This window comes from Gouania willdenowi, chromosome 16, assembly GCF_900634775.1.
Source record: "Gouania willdenowi chromosome 16, fGouWil2.1, whole genome shotgun sequence".
Taxonomy (NCBI): domain Eukaryota; kingdom Metazoa; phylum Chordata; class Actinopteri; order Blenniiformes; family Gobiesocidae; genus Gouania; species Gouania willdenowi.
This window is the reverse complement of record NC_041059.1, coordinates 20,978,395-21,001,817: the sequence shown is the minus strand read 5'-3', so window position 1 is coordinate 21,001,817 and position 23,423 is coordinate 20,978,395. Positions and strand designations below refer to the sequence as shown.

At 35.5% G+C, this 23,423-nt stretch overlaps 2 protein-coding genes across 2 annotated transcripts in view; one reads left to right on the top strand and one right to left on the bottom strand.

The window, feature by feature from the left end:
* The window catches only part of dnah5 (dynein, axonemal, heavy chain 5), a 79,510-nt gene extending 69,501 nt beyond the window's left edge, over positions 1 to 10,009 (bottom strand). Inside the window, exons 1-11 of the mRNA XM_028470222.1 lie at positions 9,892 to 10,009; positions 6,156 to 6,290; positions 5,398 to 5,479; positions 5,132 to 5,313; positions 3,122 to 3,340; positions 2,857 to 2,994; positions 1,486 to 1,662; positions 1,243 to 1,356; positions 1,037 to 1,144; positions 705 to 827; positions 345 to 560 (exon numbers count right to left, since the gene is read on the bottom strand). Of these exons, the coding sequence (XP_028326023.1) occupies positions 345 to 560; positions 705 to 827; positions 1,037 to 1,144; positions 1,243 to 1,356; positions 1,486 to 1,662; positions 2,857 to 2,994; positions 3,122 to 3,340; positions 5,132 to 5,313; positions 5,398 to 5,479; positions 6,156 to 6,290; positions 9,892 to 9,924 (1,527 nt within the window). The 5' untranslated portion in view covers positions 9,925 to 10,009. The remainder of the gene's footprint in view (positions 1 to 344; positions 561 to 704; positions 828 to 1,036; positions 1,145 to 1,242; positions 1,357 to 1,485; positions 1,663 to 2,856; positions 2,995 to 3,121; positions 3,341 to 5,131; positions 5,314 to 5,397; positions 5,480 to 6,155; positions 6,291 to 9,891) is intronic.
* Positions 10,010 to 15,832: 5,823 nt separating this feature from the next.
* Positions 15,833 to 23,423, top strand: part of triob (trio Rho guanine nucleotide exchange factor b) — a 123,269-nt gene continuing 115,678 nt past the window's right edge. The window contains 1 exon segment of the mRNA XM_028470258.1: positions 15,833 to 16,324. Within this exon segment, the coding sequence (XP_028326059.1) occupies positions 16,255 to 16,324 (70 nt within the window). The 5' untranslated portion in view covers positions 15,833 to 16,254.

Here is a 23,423-nt window from a genome sequence, read left to right as displayed (position 1 = left end):
ATTAGAATTATCATTATTTGAGGTAATAATTCTTAGATAATTAAGGTTTTTGTTATTTATTACGCAGGTAGTATGCTGTAGGGAAAAATATCATTTTATAGCAGTAAAACTACAGCAGTGATAATATTCATCACTAAAAGCTACTTTATGCTAACATGCATTACAAAAAATTAAAGAGTCTAGTGTGACATTACCTCCCATTTCCCCTGCATTTCTGCAGTCTGTAAACATCCAAGGTAGCGGAAATAAATAGATATTTTCATCAACAACCTTTAATGAAACCTGAATTTCCGCTTTTAAGTATTAAATGTATTGATGAGAAGACTACCTCTTAGTATACATACTTCAAACTTGGTGGCCATAGTCTCGAGTCCCTCGATCTTTGAGTCCTGCAGGGCTGAGTAGATGGAAATGGTGCGAAACATATCCAGGATCTTGTTGAGCCGCCGCTGGAATGTGTCAAACTTCCCAAAAATGTACATCTCACTGAAGTCAAACTGTCTCTCTGTGGGAGTTTGTTCCAGCTTCTCCTTAGTTTTATGAAAACATCGTTGATATTCCTAGATAAAACAGATCAAGCAAAACAAGCCTTACTATCCCGTATTAAACTTTCAATTCTTGATTACTAAATGATTATTATTTTTTTACTAAATAATACAGTAAATGTATTTATTTATTTTAAAAGTTGAGAAATGAGAAAGTACCTGATTGAGGTGAATAGCAGCTTTGATCTTGTCCGTAACAACTTGTTGAGGTTGATCCCATAATGAATTACACGCATTATTAGTGATGTAGGCCTTACTAGCTGTGATCATCTGGTTAGTTACCTGAAGATAAAAGAAAGGTTAAGATTTAAAAAGAAACTTTTTTTCACTTCAAAACCCAAGTGTGTAAAAAAAAAATATATATATAAGGAATTGCGACATGTATTCAAGGATGGTATGGAGTATCCTATCTTTTGTACATCAAAATCTCATTTTTTATTAAAACATTTTCATTTCGGTTGCATTCTCTTTGGGTTAGCAGCTCCTCTTACCTTTACAAAAAGGGATGTGATCTTTTCTGATGTGTTGTAGTAGCGAGAAATACTGTGAATCATTCTGATGGCATTGATAAGACCCGGGATTGCATCGACCATTGACACCTGTGGTGAGACAGATTTTAGTCACGTACAATCCACTGTATAAGCACACGGTTAGTGTCAATATTTGAAAAGATAACAGTAAAATCCTGCTCACTTACTGGGTCACAGTTGTAAAGGGGGTCACAGAACTTCTCCAGGCTGTAGAGATACTTCACGTTGTCTTTGGCCTCATTAGCTGCATCAGTGATCCTCATGTCCAGTTCCCTCCATGACTATATCAAACCCAGAATATTTGTATTAATCTATAAACTAAAATGGACTTAAAAGATTCTAAAACCAATCATTTGATGGTACAGACATAGTTTTGCAAGCAAAGAAAAGCAGAAGAAGGTATTTCTAACCTTTATTAGTTTAGACTTGGCCAACAAAAGTACACCCAGTACTGCTTTGACATCACGGGTTTTTAGCTGATCCAGAAGGTAGTTAAACCGTGACATGCGTTTCTTCCAATGGTCCAACTCTGCCCGAGGCCCGAGGTCATCAGCTTCTTTTCTAAGCTGGTCGCTCTCTGCCAGAACCTAAAGAACAAACACATCGTCTGTACTCGAGGCCTACTCTCAGACGGAATATCAAACAGACACATATACTGAACTCAACATTGTGCATTTAGACCAGGGGTGTCAAACTAGTTTGAGCACAAGTGGGCCTCAGGTTTTAGGTGGGAAAACAAACTATTTCATTAATGTGCCCAAGTTTGTACATCTAGTTTTTAATTAGATATTAAGTATGAAAGGCATCAACAAAATCTAAGCAATAAGTGGCAGATACTTAAAGGTAGGGTAGGTGATTTTTGAAAGTTGGCATGTTTTTGAATGAAGCGTCACCGACGGCTCCGCCTTTACCCCCTCCCCTCTGTGCTCCGTCTCACTCACATGCATGCCACAGCAGCTGCAGAAGAGGAGCTCAGCTCAGCTCATCGCTTGTATTGTGTAGCAACTTCTTTGTCTCATATCTCATTCAGCAGTAAGTAAACAATACACTTTACCATTATATATGTTAAAAAAAACGTGAACAAAAACTCTGTTTTAACTCTGGTGATGCGCTTTCAGTGTGAGCTCGTGCATGTGAGGGATGGAGAACGAGCAGGGAGACAGGGAGACGTGATTGGTTAAAAAAAAAGGTTTGTTTTTTTTCAATTGGTCGAAGTTATTACAGATCTTAATTTCTGTCAGGACAGAAAGACAATTTCAACCAAAAACTTAAAAAGGATATCTGGAGAAAATTGCCTACCCTAGCTTTAAATGTCCTTTAATTGTTTTTTTGTTTGTTTTTTTAACAAATTTTATCTAATTTGGGGAGATTTTGTGGAATAATATGAGGAAAAATTGTAAGGTTTTAGAAAAATTTTGAATTAGTTGGTAATTTACACATTCTCCAGCAGGCCGAATCGGATGCTCTGAAGGGCCGGATTTGGTCCCCGAGCCTTGAATTTGACACACATGATTTAGACATTACATTGGTTGTCCACTGGCACGACAATACTAAAGCAGACGAGCAGATTATGTGTCATTTCATGGACTAATAAATATCACAATGTCTGTATGAAGTTTGTGCCCAGATGGGCAAATTATTTCTATGAAACAGACATCTATTGTATGTTTTTACAGTGCTGTTGTTAATGAAATATGTATACATTGCCAAAGTAAGTAAAGAGTTTGGAGAAAAATAATGCAGCTGAAACCACGATAATACACCAGAGAGTGGTGCCTTACCTGTTCTATCTGTTTGATCCAGACTTTCATGCAGCTTTCAACCTTTTCCACAGTCTCTGAACTGTTGGCTGCTGCTGTGTAGTCTGAAGGGCTTTTTAACACCCCGAGGTCAAACGAGTCAAACTCTCTCAAAGTTACCTGGGAAAAAAAGTATTGTTTGGTTTTTTTTGCTATACTATGTATAATATATGATTTATACATGTGTGGGACTGTCTTTATGTGTATGTACAGTATGTAAGGTATATATAAAAGGTGATTTTTGTACCTTCTCCTGCAGGCTCTCCTGTGCTCCAGTCAAAACAGACACAAAGTTTTCCAGTGAAGATATAAAGTCCTGTTTGACAGTCTGGGCCTGTGGACTGGACATTTCACCCCAACCGTGGTTCATCTTTCTCAAAGTGGGGATAAAAATCTCAGAGAGAAGCTGCTCGACACTTTTCAACAAGCCGACCTCAGTCGTGTCCAACATGTTGAAATTTACATCCTAGGAAAATAAAAGATGGAAACAAACCCAGTTTACTCCACCCCAAAATTTTTTATTTTTTTTAAATTCATCATCACAGTTTTTTTTTTACAAAGGATGATGCATTGTATCAAAAACCTCATCCTTAATAAATGACTAAACAATGGCTGCTTTTTGTTCAGGGCTAAAATAAATCCCAAAAATAGTCATTTGGCCACCAATATGTTAAAGTTCACAATAACGTTAAAGTTAATGTAAAGGTTGGATAGCAGAAAGGAAATGAATGAATTAATAATTTAAATGAAACCCATAAATATACAAATTATTATTATTTATTTTATTGGAAACATTTCCTGACTGTTGTCTAATACAAATCGTTGTTTTGGGAACACTTTACATTAAGGCTCCCTTAACTAACATTAGTTAAGGCATTATTAAACATTAATTAACAGTTTAATAATGTTATAATATCAATGTAATGTTAATTCATGTTTAATAATACCTCAGCTGACATTAATTAAGGGAATTACTAAGCATGAATTAACTGCTTATTAATGCATTAAGTGGTTTGTTGGCTAATGTTAGCTAATACATGCTGAAGCGTGTGCGTGTGTGTGAGCCCACAGAGGAGTAGCGAGTCACACACCATGTTTCCCCTGGAAGTGTGAGCCAAACACATGATTTATAGATGAAGTTTTTCTCAGTCTGCTCGCTAAGTTACATCTGTTTGTATATTCATTACTTACCTTGGATGATAAGCACCCCTGCACTAACAAATGTTAAATGCTAAATAAATAGATTTATTTGTCTTGTGTCTTTCATCAGATTCTACCTAAACCGCTGCATTGGTGCAAACTCATTCATTCATTCATTTTCAAACCCACTTATTCCTGTTCAGGGTCGCGGGGGTCTGCCGGTGCCAATCTCCGGCTCTCATTGGGCGCTGGGCGGGGGTACACCCTGGACAGGGCATCGCAGGGCAACACAGATAGACAACCACTCACTCTCATTCACTCCTATGGGCAATTTAGAGACTCCAATCAACCTTACAGTCATGTTTTTGGATTGTGGGAGGAAGCCGGAGTACCCGGAGGAAACCCACGCAGCACGGAGAGAACGTGCAAACTCCACACAGGAAGGACCCAGGTGATTGGTGCAAACTTTATCAATTTATCATGCGCATGTCCCATAGAATTAAACCAGGGTAATTGCACGCGCTATTTTACTTTGCACCTGCACATATTCTCCTTTAAAACTTTAAAAGAGTACAGAGTATGTACACCTCTTTGTACATCCAACCTTCAAACACATACAGTACTCATTTGGCCATAATTGGCTACTCTACTTAAGCTCCCACTATATGAATACATACATCCGACGGGCACTGTACTAGTCAACATAATACCTACAGCAGAAGACACAAAATATCTGTCTTGTTTGATTCTTCAACAATCACAGACAATCACTGTCCTGTTGTCAGCAGCAGTGATTCATCTTTCTGCAAACAGCAGGTGAGCACTGGGATTGATTAAAAGAATCACCCATTGTGCAACTGAGCAACCACTGTGTGTTACTAGCTTTTAATGCAAAACAACAGGTGAATTTAATAAATAAAATACGGCAGATCCGTTTATTTTGATGAAAACTTCAACTGACGTTCCCTTTTTATGCCTGGATTGATCCAATTTATTAATTGACACATTTAGTCAGACAAAATACCTTGAAAATAATCATCTTTCACTAAGAATGTATGAGAATAATGATGATTTTTCACACTGTGTTCTACAAAAGAAGTTGATGATCAGAACTCACCCTGTGTATGTTTTCAGAGATGATAGCTTTCAAAGGGCTGGCTCTGGTGAAGAAGACACAGACCCCGGTCAGTGCAACATCCCTCCCATCCGTCACAAACACTTTGACCTTCTTAGTGGGACCAGTCCTTAGGTTTTCCAGCTGGGCAGGAGAAGGGGCCGCTGAAGCAGCTGCAGCAGCTTCTAAAATGAAGAAACAGATGTTGAAACTGTGAAACTAAATACCTTTTATGATCATACATTTTTAAGGGCAATATTTTATCTTGCCTGCTTCTGGCTCAGTGTCCTGATAGTAGAACATCAGGTGAGGAAGGCCGTCAGCAACAAAAAACTGTTCCATTCGCTCAATCTATCAACAAAATTAAATAAGTTAAATACTGCAGGCTGGACTATATACTAATATAATATACTATACTTGAGTTAACATATAAGATGATTTCCAAAAAAAAATTGAATATCATGGAAAAGTTGTCTAATTTCCATAATTCCATTCAAAAAGATCATGATTTGGGGGTGCAATGTTCTGTTCTGTTCCTCACCCATCTACCTCCAAACCCTTGGACCTTGATTCCCGAATAAAAGGCACACTTTACTTTCATCAGAAAAGAGGACCTTGGACCACTGGCCAACAGTCCAGTCCTTCTTCTCCTCTTTTTTTTCTGCAAAAACTGAGAAGGAAATGGTGATTTCTTCATATATTCTAATTTTTTTAAATCCTGTTTATGTGGGTTTTATGAGCTGGAAGCCCAAATTATGTAAAAATAAACAAAGAAATACTTGAAATCATTTAAATTGTGGGCCCTGAATCTATAATCTATGAAAGTTTACCTATTTGAATGGCATTATGGAAATTAAACAACTTTTCCATGATATTCAAATTTTTTGGAAAGGGTGTGTACATTCATTCTGGTGTAATTGAAGCTGGTCTATTGGAACCAGAGGCATGTAGATAAGCTGTATGTACCGTAAGTATGCAGATTTTTCACTCTTACTTATTTTGTTTAGAAATAGATAATTGTATATACCTGATTTCCTTCCAGAATTGCATCTTCCACATCTGCTTTCTCCAGTCCCAGGCATGAAGCCACAATACTGAGGATGTAATCATGTCTTCCATCCAGCTGGGTCCGCTTGGCTTCACGCTCCTCTTTCAGCTTTTGCTAAATGAAACATGAAGAAATATAAATGCTGTGACAGGTTTAGTTAAATGAACATGTACAGTACCACACAATGACTTTTTATTTTTTTTTAATTTAATTTGATTTTGTTTTGTGTTTTTTAGGTAACCATTTGTATTAATAGATGTATGAAACTATAATTATTATTTTTTTCACGATTGTCAACAGTGCCACAAACAACCATCAAAAACATGCTGATTTAAAGTATTTTTGTAATCACCATCACATCTCACCCTCACTGTAAAACAATCTATTCTCCCCACCCTTTCTATTTCCTACCTTGAGTCTCTCCCCCCTGCTCCCTGCTCCCTTTCCCCTCCTCCTCCCTCTCCACTTAGGTGTAACACTGCTCTCCCTTTTTATATCCTCCCTCTAATAAAAGAAAGAAAGAAGCAAATAAATAAAAAATAAAGTATTTTTGTAGAAAATAAAATAAAATAAAATAAAATAAATGTTTGCACAAAAGATCCAAGTGTGAGGCTTGTTTCAGGGATATCAGCAAAGCAAAATTACTTTTATGATTTTACAATTGTAATTCTAAATAGTCACTAAAGCCTCATATTAAATACATGAGACAAAGCACTACATTCATTTGCCAACCTGCATTTTTCAAGTGCTATAGGTAACAATGTCTATTATAAATTTCTTTGTTGTTTCGTAGGTAAACATTATTCATTATTCAGATCACTTTGTGTTCAGTTCTGAACACAAAGTGATCATGACATGAATACTTAAACTCAACTAAAAACAGTTTTAGAATGAATTACATTGAAGGATGTGAATAACTGTGTGTTTGTGTGCTATTGTCTACGTGTCTGTGTGTGTGTTTGCTCTGATCATCTTAATGTGTACCATCCTTTGAGCCCTTAGAAAACCAGCCAATCTCCAGCAACTAATCCTAATTCATGATCAAAGGTCGATTGTGGACTCTGAAACTGTTTAGCTCGGAGTCACTGGTAAATAAAAATAAAAAATTCTGAGCTCATTCAGGATCAACTAAGAGGTAAAAACAAGACATAAGGAACGACTTAACAATCCCATAAATCGGCTGCAAAAAGAGATAAAGGTTGGGAGTAAACATATCGATTCTTGCTTCAGGGCCTGGGGGGTTGGTCATGTGATGCTGAGGTGAGGAAGAACATACCAACTATCTGCTATATACTGTGAGTGTGTGCTTAGCAACACATGAACCCATTGACAGCTTTAAAAAAAAAAAAAAGATGTTCCACTTTACCCTCAGTGTAATTGTGCAAATAATGAAGTAAAACAAGACAATTAATATTTTCTAAATTTATTTCATAACAGAAATGAGCAGAAAATCACTCAAGTACAGCAGCGTATAAAGCACAATATGATCTATAATAAAACTATGATATGTGTAAGGAAATTACTTGTACAAACAACATATATACTGTACATATTAAAAGTATAAATGTGTGATGAATTCCTTCTCATTTTTTTTCTCAGCGGAGAAGCTTCAGGCTATGTATTAGGGGTGGGAACCTCTGTGTACCTCACGATATGATACGATACGATACGCAATACAAAGCTCACGATATGACGATACTGCGATTATCGATATAATGGTCAGAAATCAATCTAAGATAATCTGTGACATAACAAGGAAAAAAAGTTATGAAGTGAAAAAACTGTTTTTATTTCATATCTCGGAAAGACAATTTTATTTAGTGTATAATAAAACTAGCATTGATTGATGGAAGAAGAAACAGCGTTTGGTTTTTCCATTTTGAGCCAACTATTCATGGTCATAAATGATCATTTGCTGCCCATTTTTGTTCAATTTCTGACACATTGACACAGATAATAGAGAGAAAAAAAAATGACATCATAATTAACAATGTGGATATAAATACCTGGTAAATAGGTTTAAGCTTGATTTCGACAACAGCTTAGGCAGTTTTCCTACCTTAATGAGTTTGAAAATGATCTGCCTCCACAGTTCCTTAGCACACACCTCTGACATGGCTGTTCTTTAGCTCTCCATCACATCCATTCACTATTTGCATTACCTATACTATAACACAACAGCATCAGCAGTTCACAGTCACATAGGCCCAGCCCTCAAAGGATCAGCACTATCAAGTAATCTGAGGAGCTCATTCAGCTGGAGAAACAATCTGATATTTAGGTCTGGAAATGAACTCCTCTTTAAATAGTTCTCTCTTACTTTGTTAACTAAACAAATACTTAAAACTAGGTGGTCAGGCTGTTTAGTTGTTTTTTTATACTGTGACTACAGAAATAAATAAGTAATGAAATATGGCACAACAACAACAAATGTAAGGTATTATTATCTTGTTATATTATTTTATTTAGTTTTGCACATATTAGTCTTTAACTACTGCTTATATTTATGTTTATATTTTCTCTAGTTGATTGTTATTATTTCATGTTTACATTGTTAGAGAGAGCACAGTTCACCAAGACAAATTCCTTGTGTGTATAACATACATTACATGGCCAATAAAGTTGATTCAATTCTGATTCTGATTCTGATGAAAGAAACTTTTCTTTTGACAGGCATGCTGTGAAAGTCATGTTGCACAGGAAAATATAAAGATTTATGTTTAGAAAAATATCATATATGTGTGTTTTCAATGGCTATTTTTGAGAAGCTAAATTTGGTTGGTTGAATTTTTCTTAAAAAGTGGGTCGCGATTTAATGACTGTGGCAAAATGTGGGTCCCAGGGTGAGACCAGTTGAGAACCCCTGGTTTAAATTAGATATCTCAGTTCCTCCAATTTTTAATCTAAAATTGTTGAAAGAACTCTGAATCTTTCTAAAGTCCTATAATATTCCTCAAAATACTTCACAAAATTTGCACAATTGGTCACAAAATCAAAGAAACGTGAGTGAATTTGATTTTAAGGTCACTTACAGCTTAAATATTGTCAGTGCCTTACATACTTTATATATTTGTACATAGAAGTGCAAACTAGGGCACTGTAATGTTAGAATTGCCTATAATAACGACATGAACTAAAATACTGGATTGCCATGACAATGATTAAATAGCGTGGGTTTAGCTGTCCCTGCTAATGAATTAACACTAAAAGTTAATTATCACCAGAGTCTGTGACAAATTTGTCCTAAAAATAGGTTCACTGGGATGTTTGTATCATATCACGTCAAGCTAACACACAGAAATGCTTTTACAAAGCCAAAAAAAATGCAAAAAACAATACAATTTTACAATTTACAGTGTGAATATTTCAGTTTTTTTTATATATATATATTAGTAGTAAAGCAAAGACGTTCACAAATTTTCACAAGCGAAACACTGATATTAACATGTTTTAGCCACTCTAGCAGCTGTCAAACCTCTTGTTTATGTTCATCTTTTTGATACTGAGGATAAAGTGCATTGTATACTGAAAATATCTCCTGTGATGCAGTGTTCTTAACATGAACATTACAGGTTTAAACTTAGGAAACACACAATAAGAAGCACACATTAGCTGTTTAAACTATCTGGATACATTAATGATGAATTACATTTGGTTAAAGCTGATCGTCAAGTGGCCAAGTAGTATGTAACTTCAAACTCTTGGGTCACCTTACCTTGTTTTGGTAGTCTGGTTTAAAATGCAGCATTGTAGTCAGACTATCACACTGACACTTCTTTCATTCCACCTCCTAAAGTGCCTAAGCTTTTAGTGACTATAGATATTTACAGCCAAAAACAAAAGCAAACAAAACAAAGAGGAAGTGTCTTTCTTCTGTATGTGAGCAATCAGATGTCTTATCTGCTATGTGAGATAGGTTAGTGCCCTCAAATTATGAAAGTTGCAGCTAAACAGGGGGTTGCTAACTGGATGATGCGGTGTTGGGTGACCTCCTTTGCTCGTCTCACTTTACAATGGATTGGAGTGGACAATAAGTAGAGGGTAGAAATGGTTACACTGGAATTTCTTCATCAAAGGATTATCTTTTATCCTATTTTTACATTTTCTATAAACTTCAAACCTATTCAAAAGTATATTTTTCAATACTTAAACAAATCCATTAAAGGTGCATACAATACCATTGTATGTTAAAACCACTAACAGCTTCTTTCAAACAATGAATACAAACACACAAAGAATACAATATACCGATAGTTTACAAGCAGCTTCTGTTGTTTTACTAACTAAACCTTTACTTCTTTATTCATTTAAAGCAGTTTTTTGTTGTTTTTTTTCCCAACTTGTTTGCACGCTATGTTGAAGGTCAACACTATATACGTAGTGCAATCTTTTAGCGACAGCAATGCATGTTTTATTATTGCAATTAAATAAATGAATTTATCACCAGCCCAGAGAGGGCAGTGTTACACCTGGGGAGGGGGAAGGGAACAGGGAAGAGTGAGTAAGGGTGCAATTTTTCACCCATCTCCATTTGTTCTAAGAACCCCAAAAACATAGTATTTGAGGTTTATTTTCGCAAACACGCATTTTTTACAGAGTTTTAGCCCATCTGGAAAGTCACTTTCTGAGCAGTTCTGAAATCGGGCTGTTTTGAGGCCTACTTACGCATATTCACGAGTCTATAGACGCTCACTCACTTCATGTCTCGCTCTTTTACAGGGTGATCAGTGATCACCAAAGCGATTTTATTTTTACTATCCACTCACTGTTATTGTTTGCAGCAAAAAAAACACATGACAAACAGTGGCGGGCTTTCGCACAAGTTTTCATCAGGTTGAGGGTGAAGTCCATGAGTGGAGTTACCAGCGAAGGGGAGGGATTTCACTTGTGACGTCACAAATCTGGAAAATTTGAAGCAGAGTAATTTTCTCTGTGTTTTAAGACATACAAAGACCACAAAAAAAAAAAAAAAAACGACTGGATGGATTTATTTCACATTTTGTGTGTCGGTGGACACTCAAAAAAACAGCAAAAGTGGTTTTTTCATACTATGTTCTGTTTAAGATAGGAGTGTAATGTGATGTTATAGTTGTGCATATTGAGCATATTGTGTTGTGTAATCAGTTAAAGCTGTTTATATATATATATATATATATATATATATATATATATATATATATATAATTCTGCAGCAGGTTTGATGCTAATAAACTGATGAAAATTAATCAACTCTTTTGTAAAGATTTGCAAAAAAAAAAAAAACATACAAATTTACACAATTGAGTAAATGTTTTACCCCAAATGTCATATTTTCTGTTTTCTTGCTTCCTGCATGTGAGCTTATATAAAATTGATTTCTTTTTTTTTTCATACTCCATATCATTACAAACTTAATAACACTTACTTATGGGCACAACATGTAATTGGCAAATGCCACCTGAGGCTCCGAGTTTTTGATACTGATAGATCCAATGAATAAATTGAGAGGAATGACTTTTAGAGTAATGAATGTAAGCATGAGACACACACACACACATGGAGAGAGAGATCTCCAGCATACATTTCTCTCCACAAGATCCAGTTGTGTGATAACGAAGCGACGATTGCTAAACTTTGCATAAAAAGTGCCACAATCATCAATTTTTCACTAACACCGCCACTGAATTTCTGTGTTGTACGGCCTGGTTTGCGAAACAGGAGAGTGACTGTAAATAATGAATGAGAGAATGGTAAGATCTGAAAGAGAAAGAAACCCACAGGGAAAGGTCCAATGTTTTCACAGTTGCTTACAAAACATAGAGAGCTTGAAAACCATCTGTTTTAAAGGTTTGTATAGCCCATAATAACATGTCTTTATACCTGCAATAAAAACCCTACAGTGGAATGAACAATATTGTGTTATTTCCTTTTTTGCTTCATGTGCATATTACACAATAACTTTGACTAAAACATAAATAAATTGAGACTTTTGTGTCACGATGGACACAAAACAACATTTTGTACTTGACTCATGTCACAGATGTATTCCTGGAGGGCCGCTGTCCAGCATGTTTTTCATGTCGCTATACAAACAATTATATGAGTGGCTCATTATCAGACCTTTTGTTAAACCACAAAATGTCACAGCAGATATACTGTATGTCTCAGTCCTGCAGGAGAGCGTTTCCTTATGCAATTTGACATTATTTTACCCTATTGATTAGGAGAACGATACCACTTTTTGTCTCCTGCAAAAATTATTTTAAAAAACTATATATATATATATGAGTCCTTTCCATCCCTTTGTGCACATCAGCAAAGTAAAAGCATGTTGTAATATTTGTAATGCTTGGAGTAGCACGCCATCTAGTGGATTACATCTTGTATTTCAACTGTTTAACTGCAGTTTTTATTGCTGACAGACCTCGAACGCATGGATAAGCACCAACATTCTCCCTCCTGGATGATTTCAAATGTAATCAGTAGAAGTTATTGCAATTTTTTGTAACTATAAATCCTTTTTGACACGTTGTACTTCTATATCATATTCGTATATTTGTATTATTTGTATTATTTTTGTAAATATCTCTCTCATTTGTATATAATTTGTATATTATTATTATTATTATTATTATTATTATTATTATTATTATTATTATTATTATTATTATTATTATTATTATTATTATCTATCCTACTTTATTTTTTACTACTGTAATGTGTGTGTATCTGATTCCTATTTGTAACAGTCTTTTACGTAATTATACACTTGTTTAAAATGTATTCTTTCTTTTGTCTTTGTTAAACGTTTTTAATCTTTTATTTGGAATTTATTTATTTTTTCTTAAGTGACTGTAACAAAAGCATTTTCCCCCTGGGTTTAATATAGGAATTCTGATTCTAATTCTGATTCTGGTTCAAGTCAGCATATCCTTAATGTTATTTTGACTTGTGATATCAACAATTGTTGTTCCATTAAAGATGTCATTAATTGAATTGTTGGGTGAAAATTAGATTACTCTTGTATAGTAACAATTAGTGATGTAACGATTAATCGTAAGGCAGTTAAAAATCGATTCATAGGTATCACGATTGACATCGATACTTTGAAAATTGAATCGCAGAAATATTTGTAGTTTCTACTCCTTTTAAGACCTTTGAAGATGACGTCACAATGTAAAAAGACGCAAACATTTTCAAGTTTAAAAACAAACAAACTCAAAGCTGCTCTGTTATTAATTTATGCATTTGCATTTTTTTTTTCTTTAAACATTTTATCTATAATGAATGCTAAATTCTCCATGTGTTCAAAGGCATATTTAACTTGTTTTCATATACCAGCTTTCTACAAGTTCTTAAGAAAATAAAATATATGGAATTTGCTGGTTTATTTCCTGTCTTATCATTGAAGGGACATTTTATTTTATTTTTTTAACCTAAGTACATTTAGTAGCATGTACTTTTTTTTGAACTTTTACTCAAGTCAGAGAGCAACTTCAATACTTTTACTTTTACTAGTCATTTTTTTATTCAAGTATCTATACTTTTACTTAAGTACTGAGACCTCTGCAATATCATATTGCGTCTTGCTCCAAATCATTCACTGAGTCTTGTAAAATATATATGTATCAAACCTGCATCTGCTTCAGGGCCTCGGCGTGTAGGGGCCCCTGTAGGCTGACTCTGTTCCTGCTCAGGTCCACAGACCGACAGTTGAAGGCCATGGTTCTCACATTCCTTCACAGCAACACTTGCTCTTTAGGTTGGTTGGTTTCACAAAAATAGATGTGATTCCAGATGTTATCCAAGCAGCGTATTCTGTAGCTTTAGGCATGCGCTAGTCTGTTGACTCCCGTTTCCAGGGTAACCAAGCATTGATTTGGGGGAGGGGCTTATCAGGGAAAGTCGCAGAGATTTCCTGTGTCATGCGCACTTTGGAAATCATGGCAATGAAAGAATATAAGAATGACATGATTCTACCCCCTGTTCATATATTCATAAACAGTTTTATTGTTGTTGTTGTTAGTGTGTGTGTGTGTGTGTGTGTGTGTGTGTGTGTGTGTGTGTGTGTGTGTGTGTGTGTGTGTGTGTGTGTGTGTAGGCCTAATTTTTTAATCACATAAAAAATAAGCACGATATATTTTACATTCACTCAACATACATACAGGTGCAAAAGCTGCTTAAATGTCTACATTTCATATAATTTCATTGGATTTTGTTTTCCAATTGTTTATTCATTTTCATCTATTTTTATTTAATCGTTCAAATAAATAAATAAGGTACGTTTTTCCACATTTTCCCCATCATATTTTACTTTCTCGATCAAGTTTTTAGTATAATAATAATAATAATAATAATAATAATAATAATAATAATAATAATAAATAGCTTAGTGTAAACTAGTCACTAAGAAAATGAATGAATGGTATTGAAAGACTGATTATATGACAATTTACTCAACATGGTTTATGTGGATGAAAATTGTATCCTATTTTTGTATGTTTCTAAATATGGTTAAACAACTGTATATATTTTTTTCCATCCATCCATATATTTTCTGACCTGCTTGCTCCTTTTTCCAGGGTAGCAGGGTTCTGCTGGTGCCTATCTCTAGCAAGTATATTTTTGACTATTTAATTTTTATTCACATAAAAATAAGCACGATATTATGTAATTAATGCAGCAAAGAGATTCAATATAACATTTTATATACTTTAATGGGTATTTTGCAGTTTTTTCCAGAACATCTTTCACTTTCTTTCTTATTTATTTATATATATATATATATATATATATATATATATATATATATATATATATATATATATATATATATACTTTCAATCATGTTTATAGTTTAAAAAAATCATTATAATATAAAAAAGAACTTACTGTAAATTAGTCACTAAAACATTTTTGTCTCAATAATGGTAATGAAAGACTGAATATATGACAATTTGCTAAATATGGTTTATCTGGATTAATTTTGTATAGTATTTTTTTTCTCTTCCTAAATATGGTAAAAGTTGGTAAACTAGTCATATTTTACCAGTCACATACAAATAAAATGATATCTATAATCATGCTAATCTAATTTCTAATGTTTTGGGACAGATGAAAGAAAAAAAAAAGTTAGGAAAAAAAATCAAGCAGTCACGTACTAGGTTACGTCACGTTGATCGCCCACTAGAATGACGTCATAGCAGTGTTGGAGACGTACCGGTAGAGAGCAGCACCGAGCCGTGATGGGGGTTTGCAGCTGTCAAACAGAACTGGGTTATATTTGTGGGGCGAATGACCTCATACTCCAGCATCATCTTCATCACTAGGAGGAGATGAAGAGAAATGAAATCATCCTTTTCGCCCCTCGTCTGTTTCCGCAGCTGAAACGTGATTAGGCGTGATTACAAATGGATGCCAGCACGAGCCATGATGGCCTTCATAAGACGTGCTGAAAATCACGTTTTTAAAAATAAATAAATAAATAAATAAAATAGTTTTAAAGGATGCAGATTTTGAAGCTGAATGGATGATGATGATGGTAATGATGATGATGATGATGATGAAGCATGGTTGTGGCCACATCTGTGCACGAATGACAAAACCAAGGCGTGCGTGAGAAACGACGCCTACGCGGCCCGCATCAGCACCGCAGTGAGGGGTGAGGGTCACGAGGGGAGGTGTGTGAGTGTGAGGGGGGTCCACTCGTGTGCCGTGGCGCACACACACGCACTTTCGGGTGGCGCACGATGCACCAAAATCCCCCCGAAACGGAATCCCAGGATATCCCACCCTCACCCACCCCCTCGACTCGGAATAGCCCTCCTCCTTCCCCTCATTATCGCCCCTTTCCTCCTCCTTTTCCACCTCCTGCTTCGCCTCGACTCAGAGCTCCGGAGCGCCACCGATCGGTCGCCAGGATTTTTCCTCATCTCGGCCAAAATGGAGGAGACGGTTTCTTTGCCTCTGGAAGATACCACAGATAATATGACCGGATCTGCTTCCGTGAACGGGATTCACCCCCGTTAGTGACTTCCCACTGCGTTACGTTTGGCCCTGTGAGGATTCCTATCGCTATCTGTGCACAAACCAGCCCACCATGAGCACCGGAGAGGGGCTGGATGAGGCTGCGAAGGACGCGGCAGACATAGCGGCGTTTTTCAAATCCGGTAAGTAAAGGGAAAAGGGGCGAGTCTGCCTCAGAGGGAAGCGTCAGTGGAGCAGATCTCCAACAATGATATGATTTATTATAAGAATAAGAATGAGTGAAGGGCTGCACATGGTCGGACATGCCAGGTGGATGCGCACAGTTTGCATTCATTTTTCGTGGCCCACTGGCTTGTCATTTTTTATGATTGGGTGAAAACACCTATTTTAAATTAGTATTATAATCATGTTACAGTCACCTATTTTTTTTTTGGGCAATAAAGGAGTGGATGGCTACTATTTGGCCACGCAGCCCTCTGCAGGATTTCAATGCGTCCTGACTCTGACGGTTTATATCAATAACTATAACTCCATGTATTCTGCCACATTCCTGCTTTAAACATTGGCGGATTTGTATTTCTGTTTTTGTGTGAAATCTGCTTTCAAAGCAGGTCTCTGAGATCTGATGATGCACAAATGACAGGAGGAGGCCAGGGGACGCATGTATGGGCATTACGTTGTGCTCTACGCACGCACAGCCATCCTGATAGGATGCTATCACCATCGTAACAAATTCTAGGGATGGGCCTGAATACTAAATCAGGCTGTACCCCGATTTAAGAGCTGCAAGTATACAGTAGATGTGCCATATGATAACAGTGGATGATATGGAGTCATATCCATTTCAGGGAACATTCCTTTTTAAATTGACATATCAGATTAAACCTGGAAGAAATGTATATTCTTTATTTTTTTCTAACTGTATGGATTGTGTTAAATCATTGAATACACAGATACCTTAGGGGGATTGTTATTTTTTAGATTTCCAGTGTAATAGTAATATTTTTTATGTATGCAAGTAATTACATCATATATCTTTAACTGTACCAGAAGTGTAAACAGTTGTTTGTTTGAAATGACTACTACTTGTTCAAACCTCTAATATGCAGAAATCATTTAATAGATTTGTTCTTAGACATCCATTTGGGGTACATAGTAGGGCTGGGCAATATATTGAGATTCAAGATGTATCAAATTTTTTTTATTTTGCGATGGAGATAATTACAATATTGCATATATATGTGTATATATACAGTATTAGGAGTGTGTATTGCCTGGCATCTGTCGATACGATTCGTATCCCGATACATAGGTCACAACACGATACGATATATCCCGATTTTTAAGTAGAAGGCGATTATTGCGATTTCTTTTTTTTTTTTAATGTATGACTTAAGAAACATCTAATCTACACCTTCATGAGGACATTGTGTTTGAAGTATATATTATGGGATTATTTTACACTCAAAACATTGGCTTTAGCATGCCATGTGCCGACAACTTAAAATAAAAAAATTACATACAATCTGCCTGTGGCTTTTAAACTAACTTTGACTTTAGTGCAACATGACTTTAGTGCAACTTAACTGAGGTATATGCCTAGAACAATAAATAAATGCAGAAATTTAGTATTTTCTTTTTAGATTTTATTGAAAAAACACAAGCTGGTCAACATGACAACATTTCAGAACACTTCTTTGTGCAGTTACAATGTCTCCTGCAGTGAAAAAGACGTTCCTGGTTAAAAAAAATAAATAAATAAAATTCGATATGGATGCATTTTGAATCGATCCGAGAATCGTGCGATGTAATATCGCGATATATATCGCCAAATCGATTTTTTTTTTGTTCAACACTCCTAATTTATATAATAGCTTAGTTTGTTTTTAAATACTTGTTTTAGGAGTCACTGCTTTTGCTACTTTTCAGAACAGTATAAAAAAAAAGCTCAGTTAGATGGATTACTGGGTGCGTTCTAACGCAGACCTTCCCCTAAACAAGCTACACTACAGAACTCACTCACACGTGCTGTCCTTTTTAGAAGAAAAAGCCAAAAGTGGCACATTTTTTATTAAATTATTGTTTATAAATGTTTTCGTGTGGCATTTTGCGTCATCACATTTAACCCTGAATTGTCTCTCTGGTCACACTTTATTGAATTAAAATCATCAGGATTTATATCGTATATATATGGCCATTTTGAGAAGAAATGTTGAGATGAGTTTTGGTCCGTATCGCCCAGCCCTAGTGCGTAGTGCAACTGCAGCATTTAGATGGTGTAAATGACCCCCAGCATAGGACCACCTGTGATACACAGCAGAAGAAGCAGCTGTCTTTCTCTCTCTCAGCTGTTTGTGTCTGTGACACCTGGTGCCTCAGGGTCTGCTGCCACCATCCCATCCCATCTCCACACACTGTACACATGCATATACATTCACTTGCTGCATAAGTCATTGTAAATTCATAACTGCAGCCAGCGCGTGCACACACACACACACACACACTGGTTAAACAGTCTATTAGCCACATACTTTCTTAAAGAAATGGCCTCTGCCAGTCAGACGGTATAAGGAATGTTGTCAAAATGAATTGTATTCAAATGCTCTCTCATGGTCGGTTGGATGCCCGCCAATGTATTTTCCTATAACTGTGTTGTATCAGGCTTGAAAGTTGGCTCGTGTTAAAGTTTGGCTGCTTGGATGTTTATGTAGCAGCAAATGCGGTTCATACACTATTCATGACGGCTACGGAAATAGGTTATGCTCTCAGGAAACTTTTATAAGAAAATATCATGAAGCAAGAGTATGGGAAAAAAAAGAAAAGCATTTTCTAAGAGAAATTGGCCAAAAAAAAAAAAGCAGATGGGAACTATTGAATGGCTGTGCATCACCAGCTGCTTTTTAGCTTGTAGTTCTTAATGTTATGAATCATCACCTGGGGTCAATGTTGTGAATAAAAGTTAAATGAATAATTTAGTATTTTTTGGAATTTCAGGTGGTTTTGAGTAGAGGTCGACCGATATATGGACTTTTTTTTAAAATTTCTTATTTTTTTTATTTAGCACTTTAGAGTAGGCATTAAAGAAAATAAAACATTAAAACCTCCATTCAGATGTATGAATATACATCAACAAAAAAGAGTAAAAATACCATGGGAGAGGTAGAAGCCAATAGGCTTACCTGTCCTGTACTTTTTGTTTAACTTGGTTGTGTACGGGTATATTTAAAGTTCAATAAATGTTAAGAGTTCTATTGGTGTATTTAATTTAATTTCTAATATATACATTTATATCATATGAGTGTTTCATTTGTCTTTTATTATCAATGTGCTTTAAAAAAAAGTTAGATATCAGCCATTATCTGCATCAGCCTTTGAAAATCCGATATTGGTCCACCAGTAGTTTTGAGTGTGATCCACTGCACTTATTGAAGAAATCATAACCATGACGTTTGTGCATTGTTTGAATTACAAGGAACACAGTAAACTAGGGCTGGACGATATGAACCAAAACTCATATTTAGACATGTTTTTTCCTAAAATGGCGATGTATGATATAAATATCGATATTTTAAATTAAGTCAGAGCAGAAAAACTGTTCAGGGTTAAGTTTGCTGATGCAAAATGCCACACATGCACATTTATTAACAAACAGCAGCACAATATGTGCCACTTTAGTATTAGTCTCCTCTAAAGGACAGCACGTGTGAGTGAGTTTTGTAGTGTGGCTTGTTTAGGGGTAGGTATGGTTTGGGATGCAATCAGAAATCCATCTAACTTTGCTTTTCATGTTCTAAGAAGTAGCAAAAGCAGTGACTCCTAAAGTAAAAAGAGTATTTTAATACAAAATAAGCTATAAAGAAATATATGATATTAGAGCTGGGCGATATATATCAAGATTCAAATATCAAGTTCTGTATTTTGGGGAAATAAAAAATGAAAATATCGCCTATATTGATATATATTTTATTTACTTATAGCTTATTTTGTATTAAAATACTTGTTTTCGGAGACGCTGTTTTCACTAATTCTCAGAACAACATAAAAACCACAGTTAGATGGATTTCTGAGTGTGCGTCCTAACCCAGACCTTCCCCTAAACAAGCCACACTACTGAACTCACTCACACGTGCTGTCCGTTAGAGGAGAAAAAGACTAAAGTGGCACATATTGTGCAGCTGTTTGGCATTTGAATTCAAATTCAACCCTGAATTGACTTTCTGGTCAACCTTTGTTTGAAATATGATTATTGAGATTTATATTGTATAGTGCTATTTTCTGAAAAAATATCGATATATGAGTTTTGGTCCATATTGCCCAGCCCTATCGATATAGGCAATATTGTAATTTTCTATATAGCCAAAATAGAAAACTCAATATATCTTTAATCTCAATATATTGCCTACAGTGTAACACACCTTTGTAAAGTCTCTCAGATTTTTATATTTATATTAGTAGAATAATACATTTCCCTTTTATACTCAAAATATTGTGATTTTTCACATTTTATTCGCCATTTAGTTCATATACAATAAAACATTATTTACATAGCGAGAGAGCAACTTATTTTCTATCTTTAACAGCAAATAGTCAGATTTTTTTCCCTCTAAACTGCCTTATTGACCCTTCCAAACACTAAGCCTTTCCTTACGTTTTATATTTTTACTCCTCTTTTGTGGTCATTTTCCATTTAAAAAGACAACAGCATCACCGCTCTTTGAAACTATGCAATGCTTTTCTGTCGTTGACTATTTTCAGGTAGCAGATGGAGCTCCATCTTTGAGTCCCACACTGTTGCTGTAGATCACAGCTCAGCGCTGAGTCATTCTCCCAGGTTGCTCATAGCATGACTATAAAGTCCAATCCCCAAAATGTTGCAGCTGGTGCGACGGGATATTATATATATTCAGATCAAGATCAGCTGCTTAACTCTTCATGCGTCACTTTAAAATAAAACGGAATAACACTTTGAACTTCTATTTATTTAAAAAAAAAAATAGTGTCATTTCACTGATATTCCCAAGAAACTTTGTTTTCCATTGAAATGTTTGATCAAAGCAGCCCCCCCCCAAAAAAAACATCATGACTCAAAAACATGCATTTTATGTATTTTAAGACACACCCTGTGACCTTTGAATCTCATGATGTTTTTAAACCTCTATAATTTGTGGTATTCCTTTGTGGGACAGCCATGATTAAAAATAAAATGAAGTGGAGAAATTGTGGTTTATGTTCCCAAATGCCAACACGTTAATAGCTTTTATTCTTTCTAGGAAATGTGCAGGGCATTGTATTGATTTTAAAAAGGATTAGAGAAACGTGGGCAAGACATCGCCTGCTAAATCCAAAACACAGCTAACACATCGGTGATATTTTGGGGAAATGTTCTATACAGAAACAGTTTTTTGTTTGTCATTTTAATGCATTCACTGGCCCGATGCAAGAGCATTACAAAGCAGAACCGCAATCTAAAACTCAATTGGCATAAAAGCAACCAGATGCACGTTAAAATGAAATGAAATAACTGTCGTTAAGGTGCATAAGAGTCCTATTTTCAGCCATAACCACCCTCGTCAAAAGAAGTAGGACACCTTTAGGATTAGATATAGATCTAAAGCTTGGATTTGTTGCAAAGGTGAACTATTAACTGTGTGAAATGTGCTTACTTTCATTATCAATGCAGACAGGCTTTCAACTATTTATGTGTGGCTGGGGTGTCTTCTCTGTACTGTTGAATAATAGATTCTCTTTTAGACCAGGAGGATATTTCAGAGGCAGTGGCATGTACTGTATATACGTTATAATAACCAATGTTTTTATTTGGTAGCAGTTATTACGGGAAAACTGATAAAACTGTAAGTAAAAAATATAGCAATGTGCAGATCAGAAAGTTATATAATGATAAGCATTCACCAATCTTTCAGTTTCAATGTTCTGTGAAATCTTTTGACCGGTTCAGTGAGACATTGCGATAAACAAGTACATATGTTTTATAAATCTGCATTGGCACTAGGAGTGTGACGATATCTCGATACGGCGATATATCGCAATATTTTTTTTTCTCGCACCATCGATTATTGATATGCTCGCGCTGAGTATCGATTTTTAGTTGTTTTTTTCAAAACCTTTTCTGCTTTTCCACTAAAATGTGCAGGTACGTCTGCACAGAAATGTTGTCACTGTTTGTTGTAGGAACCAATATATTGTTTACTGGAATATTACACTATACTGGTGTCACTGGTAAGAAAGACCCTATTTTTTGTTTACAGAAAGCACTATTGGAGATACTTATTCATTCATATTGGTATGTTGACACTTATTTACAGAAATGTTGCACTAAAATAGTGTCACTGTTCATAGGACATTTTTTCAATTTATTGTCTTTCAGAGATATGAAATAAAAATTGTATTTTTTCACTTAATCTTTTTTTTTTCTTACGTCATAGATTATCGTAGATTGATTTCTGACCAATATATTGATTATCGCAGTATTGTCATATCGTTATCGTGAGCTTTGTATCGCGTATCGTATTGCGAGGTACCCAGAGGTTCCCACCCCTAATTGGCAGGTTACAAAACCTTTTCCTTCCCCCTCAAAAGTTATCGAAACCTTTAAAAACCACTCAATATTTCAGGTGAACTCTATGACATACATTGTGCTACTGCAGACTGTATTAAGAGCCAAACCGCTGAGTGGTGATTCTTCATCTTCACATCACACCGTTATAATTGATAAGAACATGATGTTTTCCACTATACACCAGCATAAATCTTACATAAACACATCGGTGATGAAAGGCACTTTAACAGGTCGTGCAGCGTGATCATAATGTACAAATCAATAGGAAAAGTCAGTGCAAAAAATATATCAAAGAGCAAAGAAGAAGCGAAATGAAGACAATGAAGAAAGAATAGAAGGAAAGTGGAATACAAGTGAGCTCCACAATGTGGCAAAGTGACTTCCACACAGGGACAAACAAGGTTTTTTTTTGCTCATGAAATTATACATCTGTGGTTTGGGTGGAGTTTACCCAGCAAACTGCAGACTGAGGCCTCTTGGTTTCATCTAGTTGCAGCTTAATTGTTGGTTGGTCAGAGTTTAGGACTATGAGCCTGTGTTAACATTGAATGCTCAGCTAAATCGTCTAAACTGACTTAAATATTGACAGAAATTAAAATAGAACAGGTTCGAGAGGTCTATAAATATCAAATTTTGTGAAAATAATAAATTATTGCAATGTGTTGCGTATTACTACTATTTCTAGAAATCAATCTAAAGTGTAT